At 41.0% G+C, this 16017-nt stretch overlaps 1 protein-coding gene across 1 annotated transcript; it reads right to left on the bottom strand.

The window, feature by feature from the left end:
* Positions 1-1262: 1262 nt before the first annotated feature.
* On the bottom strand, positions 1263-4296 carry LOC109476462. Its single transcript, XM_019777397.1, has 2 exons — positions 3523-4296; positions 1263-3447 (listed from the first exon to the last, which is right to left on the bottom strand). Exons 1-2 carry the CDS (start codon positions 4251-4253, stop codon positions 1263-1265), a joined length of 2916 nt encoding a protein of 971 aa, XP_019632956.1. The 5' UTR covers positions 4254-4296.
* Positions 4297-16017: the final 11721 nt, after the last annotated feature.

Raw genomic sequence — 16017 nt, 5'->3', positions numbered from 1 at the left:
CTAGAGGTCCATCCATTAATGAAACCGGGAGCCACAATTTCAAGTCACAGTTGGACCATTGTATTGTTCACCGATATCAATGATAATAATACAACATTCAGAACTATCAGTTCTTAGTTGGCAAAATTTTTAACACACAAAATACTTCCCTACAACACTTAGACAATGACTCATTATTAACTTGTCAATAAACATCTTTCCAATACTTTCTGTCTCCAGAATAGCAAGATATTTACTACTACGAACAAAATTATAAATCTTCATCCTGATAGGAGCTTTCTTCTATCCCTTTTCTAGACATCTATACACAAGAACTATGTCAATATACATCAACCATTAGAAAATATAATACAGAAGTCACTTTTTGCTACATTTTCATCACCTGTACAAAACATACAAAAGTTGGTAAGTTGGTAACAATCACAAAGTCATAAAATGTAGTCTGCGTAACGTAATCACAAGATGAACCTTTGTCACGTTATTTTATATAATTCTACTAGCTCCAGATTTCCACATGTTCTGGTGTTTCCACAACAACTAAAGAAAATTAGACAAGCTTTACAATGGCAGGTCTAAATGGGAATCGAGCCCAGGTCTTTCTAGACTGGGAACATACAACCAATACATTTATAAAGCTTAAGAAACTATATACAGTTTTCCAAACGTCAAAACAGAATCGTCGTCCATAATCATAGTCCAATTCCATGCGAGGGTTGGTCTCCAGTCCTTGTTGTAAGCCACAGGTATCAGAGTTTCTCATTTATCAAATGTCTGGAACAAGATGTCTGTCAGTGTTACAATACTTGAAGTACTTACTTGTACACTAAGGAATATGTTGATATGATTATATGTTTGCTTCAAAGTGTTCTGAGAACTAAGATTAACATGCGTTTGATGTTCTGTCCCACAATAAGGCTTAAGTGTTTTTGTATCTGGTACATTATTTTTAAAAATTCTTGAGGTATTGCCTGAAAAAATAGGGCTAAAGAAGTTCAAACGAGGTCTCAGGCGGTAGAACGTTTTGTATCCTTTGGGGAATTTTTGTAACATTTTTATTCCATGATCAGGTACGTCGTGGTTTTGCTGACACGTTAGAGTTGACGTACGTGTGAATCCGTGGAAGTGGATCCGGAATTCTCTCTGTCTGAGGCATGTCCGAGTCTTGTGGATGTGCTGACACGTTAGAATTGACGTACGTGTGAATCCGTGGAAGTGGATCCGGAATTCTCTCTGTCTGAGGCATGTCGAACCTTGTGCATGTGCTAACGTAGGTTGTCCTTTGTAGGTTGTCGTAGGATTCGTGGAAGTGGATCCGGAATTCTCTCTGTCTGAGGCATGTCGAACCTTGTGCATGTGCTAACGTAGGTTGTCCTTTGTAGGTTGTCGTAGGATTCCTCGTGATTGTCGTAGCAGGCACTGCGGTTGTCGAAGGAGGCCCCACGGTTGTCGTCGGAGGCCCTACGTAGGTTGTCGTAGGACGCCCCATGCTTGTCGTAGGTTTCTCCACGGCTGTCACAGAACAACCTAAGGTTGTCGTAGGAGGCCTCGTGGTTTGTTGGCGCGGCGGACATTTCCAAGCGGTGTGGCTGTGCTGAGACGCTGCAGTTAATGTAGGTGCGAGTCCGGGGAAGTGGGTCCGGAATCATATCTGCCTGACACATGATGTCCGAGTCTTGTGAATGTGCTGACATGTTAGAGTTGACATACATGTTGGTCCGTGGAATTGGATCCGGGATGTCTTCTGCTTGAGCCATCTCCAAACCAGAGTGCCGTTTTATGCCGTTCAGATCAAGGTAAAGGTTGGGGCCGTCGACGTTCTCGTCTTCGCCCATCCCCGTCCATTCGTAGGAGGCTCTTCCACGGGTTCTTGGCAGGGTAGCCGTCCCCAAACGTTTGGAATGTGCTGAGACGCTTGAGTTGATGTCCTCTTCTTGAGAAATGTCTGAGCCAGAGTGGCGTGGTGGGCCGTTCAGGTCAAGGTACAGGTTGACGCCTTCGACCTGTGAGTCGTAGGAGGCACTGCGGTTGTGGTAGGAAACCCTGCAGTTGTCGTAGGAGGCCGTTCGGCTGCCGCAGGATGCACTGCGGTTTCTTCGCCTAGCAGACATGCCTGCACGGTTTGCCTGTGCTGACACGTTAGAGTTGACGCACCTGTTGGTCTGGGGAGGTGGGACGTCTTTTGCTCGAGTCGTGGCCGTGCCTGGTGGGTAGTAATGAGAGTCGCCGGCGGCGATGCCTGGCCTGTCGGATCGCGGAGGTGGAACTGGGGCATTCCCCAGGCTGGGCCCTGGCCGAGGGTCTGGAGACGCCGAGGTCGCACCTCTTGGTCCCATCCCGTCTGCGTCGTACATGGGGTTTTCCAGACGCGACGTTTCCGCATACGGGGTAATGGATGCATCGTCCGGGGTGTCATCGTTCGCCTGTTGAGGGGGTACAGGGTTCCCAGTCGTGGGGGCTGCTGCCGGTGGCTGGAGGTTTTGCAGCGGTATGCCTCCTTTGGCGCCCGCGGCGTAGCCGTGTAAGTTTTGCCGTGGCTCTTGTCGCTTCTCGTACCACTTCTTGCATCGGGTCACTACCCTATCAGCAACTATCGCAGCCACGATTATGATTCCCAGGCTGTAAAATACTATCATCATGATATCCAGTGGAGTATAATCTGATGGAGTGGCGCCGTCTTGTTTGCCGTCCTTGCCCGTGATTTTGCTCATGCTTCCTGTAACCGTTCCGTTATGCCGGGTAGATTTGGGGGTGTGGACTGCTGTCATGGCGGTGCGCCGTTGAGCCTTATCATCTGCCGGAGTGATGCCATCCTGCCGGGGGTTCTTGTCCGGGGTTTGGGGGACCCTTTCTGTCATCCTTGCGTTCCGCTGGGCAGGTGTTGTCACGGTGTGGTCGTGCCATGGGTCTTGCTCGCTTGACTTGGTCAGCGGCAGATCTTCAAAGACGCTGCCTGTTGCGGACTTCACGACGCACCGGAAGCTGCCCCCCGTCCAGCACTGGTAGGCTTGCGGGTCCATGTGGAGGGTGGAGGTGGACCGGCCGATGTAGGGTAGGTTGGGGGCATCATTTGGGTGCGCCTTTCCTCCTTCAGGAGACTGGGTGGTGGGGTACTCGTGCTCCAGGCGTGTGGTCACCGTGCCGCCGCATCGGTCTTGTGCCTGACGGTCTCCAACGGCCCTCCCTCTTGGATCCATCCACCCGATCTCCGGTCGCTTCTCCCAGAAGACCTCACACACGAGAGTGGTTCCGCGGTCTCGGCGTGACACCTTGGCTGCGGGTGGCGGGCACGGCATCTCTCCACTCGTAACGTCGTCAACCTTTCTCCCTGAGAGGCTAGGAGGGTAGTTGCACTGCATTCTGTCCCGATTGTCGAAACAACGGGAAGACGGTGAAGGCCTCGCCAGCGCACAGGTACAGCGGAAGGGATTCTCCTGGATAGAGATACTCCTTCTACTTATGCACATGGTAGTGAGCGACTTTACTGGGATGGTCAAGATCAGGTTGTTGTTGAGATGGATAAGCCGAGTGTCCCTTGATAACCCCTGTAGCCACTCAGTGCCGAGGAACGATAGCTTGTTGTGATCCAGGTAGAGCAAGCGTAGCCTAGACAGACGGTCGAACGACTTCCCAGCGATCTGCGAGATGTTGTTGTAGTTGAGGTGCAGATACACGAGGTTGGTCAGGCTTGAGAAGTGAGATTCTTCCACAGCAGGAAGCCGGTTATGCTTGAGCTCAAGATATTTCAGCCGTCTCAGTGGCTGGAAAGCATTCTCCTTGATTTCCACGATTTTATTCCAAGACAGCACCAGCTTTTCCAGCTTGGTGACCCCGCCAAACCAGCTTCCAACGGTTTTGATGGCGTTCTTTTCCATGGATAGCGTCGAAATACCTGGCACTGGTGCGAACGCTTCTCTTCCAACGGTGCGGACGCTTCCGGGCCCGAGGATCAGATGCCGGAGCTGGCCAAGGCGGGGGAGTGGTTTCAGCTCGCCGCTTCTGTCGGAGTGCCCCGCCACTTGCAGCTTCTTCAGATCGCCTGGGAGACACATGAGCGGATTCCCATCGGCCTGCCCGGTCGTGTTGCACGTGGCACAGGGCATGGTGCCTCCACTCGCGACCATTATGATCCCCCCGAGCCTAGGGCAGGACCCAGTGCGCCTTACCACACAGAGCCTAGCACAGGGCGGGCCGGCCTGACTCGGGCCAAGCGCGAGGAGGAACAGGACAAAAAGGGACAGCCTCGGGCCAGCCATTGCAGATTCGTTGTGACTTAATACAACATCTAACCAACCCTGACACCACAGATGTTTTAGGATTTACTTAAGCTATGAGAGTCCTTAAACAAACTTTAAAAGATATATTGAGTTCTACAGAGTTCTTGCCCCAAACAGCTGGTTGTTCAGATCGACCCCCTGCCTTTTCCACCAGGAGTCATGTTGAACGCCCGGTATCCTTATGCTGAAGTAACCTGTAAGACACAAAGATTCATCATGTAAGTCTGTCTTGTATCCAATAACGACTCATAATACTTGACCATTTGTAAAGCTCCTTTTAAATTCAGATCTGACGATCTGATATACTAGGAGTCCCATTATCGTTTTATTGTATATAATATCAGCCACTAAGTGGGTGGCTAATCCATGGCTCATAACAGCACAATACTACATGCATCACAAACTGCAGTAGTTAAAACGGGGAACTATTTTCCTACGGCCCACAATACGTGCTTAGATTCCAGTGCAGGACCTGACAGCCGCCAGTGTACAGTGTACATGTGAAAATTGGATTCTGCAAAATGGCAGGCTAGATGAGTAATTGAGGCTGTGACCCATCAAAAATAATTGAATAAATGTGACTTACTAGAAATAATTGTATTGACCACCGAAAAAAAGTTACCCATCGAAAATAACCCACAAAAAACATTTAATTGACCAACCGAAAAAATAAAAGTGAAACACTCAAAATAAATAAAATGACCCACATAAAATGATTAAAGTGACACACAGAAAAATAAAAGTGACACACCGACAATAATTAAACTGATCCACCGAAAATATAGGGAGTGATTCACCGGAAATAACTAAAGTGACCCACCGAAAATGATAAAAGTCACCTAACAAAAATAATAAAATTCACCCACCGAAAATAATAGAAGTGACCCACCAAAAATAATTAGTGACCTATCGAAAGCGATAAAAGTAACCCACTGAAAATGATTTTAAATCATTTTAAAGTTACCTACCATCGAAAAATATTTACAAGTGACCTACCAAAATAATTAATGTGACCCACTGAAAGTAATTAAAGTGACCCAGCAAAAAAGTAAAAGTGACCCACCGGAAATAATCATTGACCCACCATAATAATAAAAATGACCCACCGAATATAATTAAAGTGACCCATCGAAAATATTTAAGTGACCCACCGAAAAGAATTAAATAAATGTGACCTACTAAAACAATTGTATTGACAAAAAAAGTTACCCATCGAAAATAACGATAGTGCCTCACGGAAAATAATTAAAGTGAACCACAGTAAAAAAATTAAATTGACCAACAAAATAATAAAAGTGACGCATCAAAAAAAAAATAAAGTGAAACACCCAAAAATAAATAAAGTGACACACAGAAAATGATTAAAGTGACCCACCGAAAAAATAAAAGTGACCCACCAAAAATAATGAAAGTGACCAACTGAAAATAAGAAATGTGACCTACCTAAGAAAATTAGTGAACCACCTAAAATAATAATAAGTGACCCACCAGAATAATAAAAGTGACCCACCAGAATAATAAAAGTGACCCACCAGAATAATAAAAGTGACCCACCAGAATAATAAAAGTGACCCACCAAAAATAATAAAACTGACCCACCAGAATAATAAAAGTGACCCACCAGAATAATAAAACTGACCCAATAGAATAATAAAACTGACCCACCAGAATAATAAAACTGACCCACCAGAAAAAAAAGTGACCCACCAGAATAATTAAAGTGACCCACCGAAAAAAATTGTGACCATTGAAAATGATAAAAGTAACCCGCCAAAAATGATTAAAGTGACCTACCTAAAATAATTAAAGTGACCCACCGAAAATAATTAAAGTGACCAGCCGAAAAAAATAAAAGTGAACCAACGAAAATAATTAAAGTGACCCACCGAAATAAATTGTAGTGACCCACTGAAAATGATAAAAGTGACCCACAAAAAAATAAATTAGCTAAGGCCAAGAAAAAAATAAAGTAACCCACCAAAGATGATTAATGTGACATGCCAAAAATATTCATAGTGACCAACGTAAAATAATAAAAACGACCCACAAAAAATAATAAAAGTGACCCACTAAGAAAAATTAAATCACACAACAAAGAATAAATAAATTGACCCACCAAAAATAAAGTGACCCATCAAAAATAATTAAAGTGACCAAGAAAAAGTAATGAAAATTACCCATAAAAAAGTGACCAACCAAAAATGATTTAAGTGACCCACCGAAAATAAAAGTGACCAACCTAAAATAATACAATGAAACACCGAAAATAAAAAAAAAAGTTACCCACCGATAATAACAAAAATGACCCACCGAAAATAATTAATCATCCATAAAAAATAGTAAAAGTGACCAACCCAAAATAATTAAAATTTACTCACCAAATATAATTAATGTGACCAACCTAACATAATTAGACACCTATCAAAATAATAAATGTGACCAACAGAAAATAATAAAAATGAACCATCAAAAAATAAAAGTGACCTACCGATAATAATTAAAGTGACCCAACCAAAAAAACGAAAAAATTAAAGTGACAAACCAAAAATAGTTAAGAGTGACCCACCAAAGATAATTAAATGGACCAAACTAAAATAATTCACCCATCGAAAATGATAAAGGTGACCAACAGAAAAAAATTAAAATAAACCATCGAAAAAAAAGTGACCAACCTAAAATAATACACGTGAACCACCGAAAATAAATTAAGTGACCCACCGAAAAAATTAAAGTGACCCACCGATAATAACAAAAATGACCCACCGAAAATAATAAAAATGACCCACTGAAAATAATTAAAGTGACCTACAAAATAAATAAAGGGACCCACTGAAAGTAATTTAAGTGGCTCACCTAAAAAATAAAAGTGACCCGCCGAAAATAAACAAAGTGACCTACAGAAAATAATAAAAGTGACCAATCTAAAATAATACAAGTGACCCACCGAAGATAATTGTAGTGACTTACCTAAAATAGTAAATATGACCCACCTATAATAACCAAAGTCACCACCGAAAATAATCAAAGTGAGCCAACAAAAATAATAAAAGTGACCGACAGAAAATAATTAGTGACCCAGCGAAAATAATTAATGACCCATCGAAAATAATGAAAGTGACCAACAAAAAATAGTTAAAAGTTACCCACCAAAGATAATCAAAGTGACCAAACTAAATTGATTAAAGTCACCTATCAAAAAAAAATAAAAGTGACCAACAGAAAATAAAGAAAATTTACCATCGAAAAAATAAAAGTGACCTACCAAAAAAATTAAAGTGACCCACTGAAAATACTTAAAGTGACCCACCACAAAAATAAAAGTCACCTACCGAAAAAAATCAAAGTGACCCACAGATAATAATATAATAATTAAAATGACCCACCGATGGTAATTAAAGTGACCAAACAAAAAAGTTACCCGTTGAAAAAATTAAATTAACCCACCAAAAATAATAGAATAGACCCACTGAAAATAATTCAAGTGACCCACCGAAAATAATTCAAGTCACCACCGAAAATGATTTAAGTCACCACCGAAAATAATTAAAGTCATCCACCTAAAATACTAAAAGTGACCCGCCAAAAATAGAGTCACCCACCGAAAATAATAAAAGTGACCTGCCAAAAAATAAAAAAGTCAACCACCAAAATTAACTTAAACCAGCCAGAATTTTACCCTGGGTAAAAACAATGAGGAAGTGCTCCCACTGTGACCTTTCCAGCAGATTGAATAGTGAATTGGCCCATAAACTTATAAAAATCCTGGACAGTCTATCCTTTAGAACAAAGGCAGGATCATTTGCATACTGGTCAGTTTTCAAAGATTCAATTTTTTTATTATCTACTGGTTTTCAGTGTAACATTTTCAAAAGGCAGAATGACCCAGATACTTGCAAAACTGCAAGCAAAACTGAAAATTGCAACTTTCAGTTCGCAAAATCAACCTTGAACAAATTTCAACTTTCAAAATCAGCTCTGTCAAAGTTTTATCCAATGACATATACATGTACATGTATATGGTGCCCTTATTTTAAACATGTAATACCCTTCCTTGCTGTATCAAACTTTCAAAGTGTCTACTTGTATCTGTCTTTCTCACAACTGAATCAGCTTTGGCAGTTTTGTGTCTGACATATATATGGCTTGTAAATGTGGCTTGTAAAGGTATCAAGCTACAAGCCAGAGCATGGTAAGCCAGAGCTGTCATTACTAGTATACTTTATATTTTTGGTTACTAGTGAATATAGCTTCTTATACATTTCAAAGTCTCATATATATGTCTCATTTTATTTCTTGAATATATATATATATATATATATATATATATATATATATATATATATATATATATATATATATATATATATATATATCTCATTTCAAAGTGCCTTGAAGAGACACTTTTACTTGGCAAGCTAAACTGTCTTAGACAGGGCTCCCCCCATGTACACTGCACGGCGAAGTGAAAATAATTAAAGTGACTGGCCAAAAATAATTATAGTGACCGGCCAAAAATAATCCAAGTGACCCACCGAAAATAATTAAATGCTTTGTATTCCTGTCCATTATAATGTTCTACTAACTTCTATGTTATCATCTTTAACTTAACTTTGTATGATATCTGTTTGTAGTTGGATTATTCTTGACAAAGATAAAAAAATTATCAGAAGGTTCAAAATTATCAGAAGTATGCAAGGTAACCCTTGCTAGTCCCTTTTTATATTCCTTTTGACGCATAGAGTCTGTCATGCAAGTGTCTGTGATGCCTTCTTTTTTAAACCATCATAGTTAGGTAAGAGAATATTCAGAGATACCTATTAAGAGGAATCCTTTGGTACTAACAAATGAAGAAAGTTACTACCATTATAGTTAGCCAATTTCAATTGAAATAGTCCTAACCATTAGTTGTTCTCTTAAAAATTCGGCCCCATAGATTTATCAATGCATTAAATGGTTCTGCACTGTGCATGCACAGTGGACGTATCGGGGTCTCTCACAAAATACCTATTTTATTTGACACATCCACTCCAATAATTTTCCAGTACCAAGAAAGTTAATTCAAGTGGCCTAACATTTGGGACAGCACCGAGGCTAACTCAGAAAGTCGTTAAGGTAGTATATTGCGAAGAGCCAATCAGTGTAGAACAAACCACAGAAGTGATAAAATTCAACTTCGTCGCCAAAAAGTCTACCCGTCAATCCTTGCGCGTGAGTTCGTCAGTGCTGACGTTTTACTACCAGTCTTTTTATTTCCATATTTCCATGCCAAGTCCAAAATTTGTGTAAAAGTCTCTATCGAAAACACTCAATTAATGACGCGTTCCACGGTCTGCGTTAAATAAAACTTCTTCCCCAATACAGCCTGTTTGAGAACATAAACTGGACTAACATCATTAAGTGTGTATGTCGGGGTCGTGTGGCGCTCTTAATGCGTGTATGTAGGTGTTTACTGTTTGGTTCGGCTTCTAATCGGAGTAATACATGTACATAAATGAGACCTTAATAAGCGAGTGAACCTCGAAACCTGTACCACTATCCACCATAGGCGGCATGACCACGAACCCCGATATTCCCAAATAAAACGCTTAAATCATTAGGATATCCAGAACAACTACGGACGATCGTCGAAAGCAAATTCTACATTTAAATCACGAAGTCTACACAATTATAGCAACATTATTAAAAGGAACACAACTGCGTAACATTGCACTAGGAATATAATATCGGGTGTTGCACTTAGTTACGACAAATTAGGTGCTTGTTTGACTCGATGATGATATTAAAATGCATTTATGTGACAAGTAAAACACACAAAAAAAATTAGACAAGTAACAATCCGTTTTAATCATATTATTTTACGAACAGCTTTTATATGTGTTAATAAAGACCCACCTCAAAGATACTGCCGATCGTCAGATGATCTCGATTGTCTTGTCCAGCATTGTCGAGTCAGGAGCGTGCTTGCTGGAATGTTGAAATTAGACAAGGTTTGATACTAACGTATTTGTGTGACAAAAAAAAAGCAAAAAAGAGGAAAAATCGCTAAATTTTCAGATAAATAATCAATAAGTCAATTTTCTGCATTTTCACGAACAATGGTTCCATGTACGCGTTGATAATGATTCAAAACCCACCTCAAAGATACTGTCGATCTTTCGATGATGTCGAGTGTCTTGTCCAGAATCCACAGACCAAGTTTTCCGGACTTCCCAAAACAGCAGCCGGCTCACATGAGCACGGCGACAAACAAGGCGTTTTCAGCTTTCTGCTAGCGAGAGGTTTACCTTACCCATACACATAGTGCACTTCTTTAGGTGAGGCTACACCGACTTAATTCTATGGATGACATCCGCGCGCGCATTGATTTTCGTCTGTTCTAAAAAAAAAATAATGTCCTCCGAGGCTCTGGTCTGGCTCTAGGCCGGGATAGCCCTTGGTAGTTAACGTCAATATGAAGCCGGTGGTAACCCTGGAGGACGGCGCCGAGGCTATTGAAGCGCCACGAGAAAAGAACTCGGTACATAGGTTGTGCCAGTTCATAAATTCCGCAAAAAGCCGGGTTGTCGTATACGTCGCTATGTACTGCCGCAAATTCACAATACCAGCTTTGTATCCCTGTGGTTAAGTAGCATTATTTTGTTTGGGCCGGATTTTTTTTATTCGCCCGCGCGTACTAGTTTGGAGGTCTTCAAAGGATGTCATCCATAAAATTAAGACGGTGTGGCCTAAAGTGAAATTAGATCAAGCCATGATAGAAGGAGAAATAACCCGACGTCACGTAGGCTCAATTAATATGTGTCCGCCAGTCTAGATGCTCCTATATTCTCTGGTTTGAAAAACGGTAATGTGTTTGAAGGATCTATATATACTACAGTAATTCCTCCCCCAAGGTATACACAGTTTAGGTAAGCATGAGTGTATTTTTCCTGCAATAAAAAATAACCAGGACGAACCAAAGCTAACCATTCACCAACTTTCACCATGTACCCGGGTTACCCACTCTATAAATCAATTCGGACCTAAGCCATGTAATCTGTATCTTGTTCACTCTCGTGGCATGAATTAAATTAATATTCATCCGCCGAGCCAAATACTCCTATATACTCTTAAATTCTTCAGTTTAAAAAAACTGTAATGTATTTGAGAAATTTACTGCAACACAACCCCCGTGTGCACAATTAAGATAAACAAGAGTGAATTTTCTTGATGTTGTGTTGAAGACACGTTATGTTTGTAGCCGTTACGTGTTACCTAACACACTTGATATTTAGTAAATTCATCACTCAATACATTGTCTGCAGCTAGCCGCTACACAGGGGAGGCAATCTTCAATGATTTCCCCGGAATTTTCTTTGAAGAAGGGAAAACAGCGATGAAGTAGTGAATATTCAAGCTTGATACGAGTTGGAGTAAACGTGTTTTAAATTGTCAACCAGCTACTGCTCACGTACGCACGCATGGCCTTTTTCGTTTTTGACCCTTCTTGGGTATAGTAGTATCAAAGGCTCTTAAACTCTCACTTATTTGAAGCCATATATCATGCAAATTGTGTCATTGTCATAGCATAAAAATAATCACGTGGGTAAGGCAATGTATGGGGGTCTCCCAACGTTTTGTTGTCATTTCCCATGCGCTACCCATAGTTCCTCGAGTCTCCAAGAATGCAATAGGATATGTGAAACAAGTATACGAAGTTGTACCTTATCACTGCACAGAACTTAAGTTTCAAAAGTCAAGTAATACATAACCTGGTGCGTGTGATCTTTTCTCCTCTATTTCTTGTTTTTAAAGTTTTGAGAGTTACCACTGTACAGAACTCTAGAGGGGTCTTCAGGTATACTGGAGTGAATTTTCTCGGAGATGTTGCATTACATATTTATTTAGATACTCTGTAGATGTTGGTGTGTAAGATTGCGACTTTTTGGGGGGTAGCGAAAAAAACGGAGCATATTAAAAAGGCTACCTTCACCTTTACCTTCGCCACCACACCTCTGCTTGGAGAGTATATCTACACGCGTTGTTTGTAGTCGTTACGTGCTGTAGAGCTCAGGTACTGCATATTCACTGTTAATCACTCAATAGTCTGGAGTGCGTCAACAACAGAGCAGGCAATCTTCACTGATTTCCCCGGAATTTCTTTGAAGAAACCAGAACACAGGAAAAGTCTTAAATATTCAAGCTTGCCACGAAGGAGTTAATACGTGTCTTTAATTGTCTAACAGCTACTAGGCACGCGTGATCTTTTCGTTTCTAGGTTCTAGTCTTAGCGATAAACTTTATATCAAAACCTTGAGCTCTCTCAGTCTCATTTATCTTATCTCGTTTTAATATTCCCTGAGCTACCCATAGTTCCTTGCAACTCCCAGAATACAATGGGATATGTTGAAACGTCTGGAAGTTACCACTGTACAGAACTCTAAAGGGGACTTCAGATATACAGGAGTGAATTTTCTCGGAGATGTTGCATTACATATTTATTTAGATACTCTACAAGCAGATGTTGGTGTGGAAGATTGCGACTTTTTGGGGGGTAGCGAAAAAAACGGAGCATATTAAAAGGGCTACCTTCACCTTTACCTTCCCCACCCACCTCTGCTTGGAGAGTATATCTACACGTATTGTTTGTAGTCGTTACGTGCTGTGTAGCTTAGGTACTGCATATTCACTGTTAATCACTCAATAGTCTGGAGTGCATCAACAACAGAGCAGGCAATCTTCAATGATTTCCCCGGAATTTTCTTTGAAGAAGGGAAAACAGCGATAAAGTAGTGAATATTCAAGCTTGTCACTAGTCAGTGTGACGTGCTTTAAACTTGCTACTTGGTACGTGTGATCTTTTAGCCTCTTGTTCTTCTTTTCAAATAGTCTGGAGACTGAAAATTATCACGGGACAGAAGTCTGGAGGGAAGGGGAGTATACACGGTACTCTCCAAGCAGAGGATTTGAGTTATTTTTTGTTACCCTAGCACTCTTGCACCTTGTGCCAGACGACATACATCTTATGTAGAAAGTAGGACGTGTTTCCTCACACCAGATGGGAGGAAACAAATTCGACTTCCCACAAAAACGTGAGCAGAGATACAGAGCTGCCACCAGTGTCATATATGCTGCAGTCTGTTATAATGAATGAATGAATGAATGAATGAATGAATGAATGAATGAATGAATGAATGAATGAATGAATGAATGAATGAATGAACTAGAATTCCGAGATCTCATACCTCCATGAAATATGATCTTGATATGTAAATGTAAATTTCTTCTTTAATTGTGCAAATGACCTCTGCATTAACATGATATATGCATCGTGATGTATGTTAACTTTTGATTAACTTACAGATGTCCCACGCTCCTCCGCAGCGTCCGCTAGCGCGCTATAATTAAATCCACATCTGGGCGCGCGGCGGGGTCCCCAGAGCAACACAGTGCGGAAGCATTAGCGTGTATTTGTGTCCTGGGGCCGAGAACGCATTTTGCGCAAAGCATGCTGGGTAGCAGAGTGAACTGTCCTGGGGACGAGAGTTTGTGGCGCGGGCGGAGAATGCCAAAACTCCCTCCGTGGCTAAGTTCCTTCCGCGACTAACTCCCTTCTGGGCAAATGTAGAGGGATAACGGTACACCCTCATAGCGTCACCAAATGAGGTACTTTGTAAAGGTCCGTTTCATTTGGTATATATTACCATTGTGACAGCATTTTATACCCCAAAATAGGAATCTTGCGTCTTGTTTTAGGTCCCGATAGTAGAAAGAATGCAGTGTACATGTATTCAGATGGCCGCCGTGTAACGCTACGTACTAGCGAGCGCCTACCGCCAGAGTAGAGTAGGTTATCATAACTCTTTAGAAAGCGCAAAGAAAACAAAAACGACAGATTTGCATTAAAGAAAGTTTATTTTCCATAGCCTGGGCTAAGCCACGATCTATAACCTACGGCTTCTCCACGGGCGCTGGGGACGAGCGTGCAGATGTCCCAAGTATGACCTTCTCATCATTCACCATTACGAAATCATAGAAGTTTCGCATTAATTATTCAAATTAGGTCATCATTTGCATAAGTAGTATCTGTTGAAGTTCCACCTGCCATAGGTTACATACATTACATGTATGTAAGTAGTATAATGTAAAACACTGTAATTATAGAATTTCCTCATGAATTATGCAAATTAAGTCCTCATTTGCATAATTTGCATTTAATTATGTACATCTCTCTCTCAGCTACCTACACACCAAAAATAATGAAAATATGTTGTTCCTGTCTGGACTTATTGGCTTTTAAACATTTCGCCAGAAAGTGCCCTGCAGTTCCAGAACAAGCCGCTAGGGGGCCCAAACTCATGTGACTTCTTCCCAAGCACGAGAGCTACCTATCATCCAAATTTCATGACCCTAGCATGTCCAGATCGCGAGATATCAAAACCGGAAGTTGCGCTGCAGTACCAAGGGAAGCCACTAGGGGGACCAAAATCTAATCATTTCCAGTTTTCGTCACACCCTACCAACACACCAAGTATGAAACCAATCCATCCAGGCGTTCTTGAGTTATCTTGTTGACCAACAGACGGACAGAAGAACAGACGGACAGACGGACAGATAAACGCAACTGAAAATATAACCTCCATGACACATTTCATGGAGGTAATGAATGAATGAATGAATGAATGAATGAATGAAGACCTTTATTACACATTTCTGTCACACTTGGCTAAGTACAGGTCACAACAAGATGAATGGACACGGTTAACAGATACAAAATTAACTAACTATCGTTATATAATTTCAACTTTTCAGTTATTGTAGAAATAAAGGTACAGATCTGTTTTTCGATGGGTGGTTTGTCTAGTCGGATAAGGAATATGAATTTATCAACACGATCAACATGGCGATCGCTCGTATAAGTAGCAGGTAACAGCTGATGGAGTGACGTCATCTAGCCTCGTTTTCACAGCGCGGTATTCAAGATGGCGGCAACTGAGAAGGTGTTACGCGTCGAAATGATGCATTTGAATGGTATATATACAGGGAAATAGAAGATGATAGCTAAATCACCACAGTGCAACATATTAAGAGTTCCAATAGGCTATATTCCTAGATCACCCCAGTCCAACATATGAAGAGTTCCAACAGGCTATACTCCCATGCAGCAATATTTATAGAATCTTTCAACGTCTTCTGCTGTTGGAACATGTAGACCCAGTGTTCTAATTAGAACTGTCAATTGGAAATTTGGGTTATCAAGCTACAGTCGCTGCTTTTACTTGTCTGAAAATAGCATCATCTTACACAATTCTAAGTGTTGTATGAAAAACATGTAAATAACGCTCTGTGGGCATTTGTCCAAGAATCCTCCATACCAAATTTAAGTTCATTTGGTTTTTGTATTAGCGCACAGGAGCCAAAAATGTACATGTTTGGTCAAAAATTTACATTTTTTTCACAAAGTTATAGTGGCACACGCCAAAGGCATAAATAATGTTCTGCTGTTGCCCTATTATTGTTACTTTCAACTTGTCGGTAAAGCTTCCCAGCCCATATGTCCGTACTGTTTGGGATTACTCCAAAATTGATTTTAATAAGCTTGCTACCTTTATATCTGGATTCCAAATGGAACGGCATATATCATAGCAATACTGTTGATGAAGCTGGCAGAAAGCTTACTGATCTTATTTTTGAAGCTAAAAATATTTGTGTTCCTCACAAGAGTATTACTATCAGACCGCGAGATAAGCCACGGATGTCCCCGAGT

The sequence above is a fragment of the Branchiostoma belcheri genome, unplaced genomic scaffold (assembly GCF_001625305.1).
Source record: "Branchiostoma belcheri isolate BF01 breed outbred unplaced genomic scaffold, Haploidv18h27 scaffold38, whole genome shotgun sequence".
Taxonomy (NCBI): Eukaryota; Metazoa; Chordata; class Leptocardii; order Amphioxiformes; family Branchiostomatidae; genus Branchiostoma; species Branchiostoma belcheri.
This window is presented reverse-complemented; position numbering and strand designations above follow the sequence as displayed.

Bases quoted from the DNA above. Each gene is read 5' to 3' on its own strand.
- LOC109476462 (XM_019777397.1), bottom strand. From the start codon at position 4,253: ATGGCTGGCCCGAGGCTGTCCCTTTTTGTCCTGTTCCTCCTCGCGCTT. The intron at 3,448-3,522 runs GCTTATCCATCT...CATAAGTAGAAG, and splicing joins GGGTTATCAAGGGACACTCG to GAGTATCTCTATCCAGGAGA.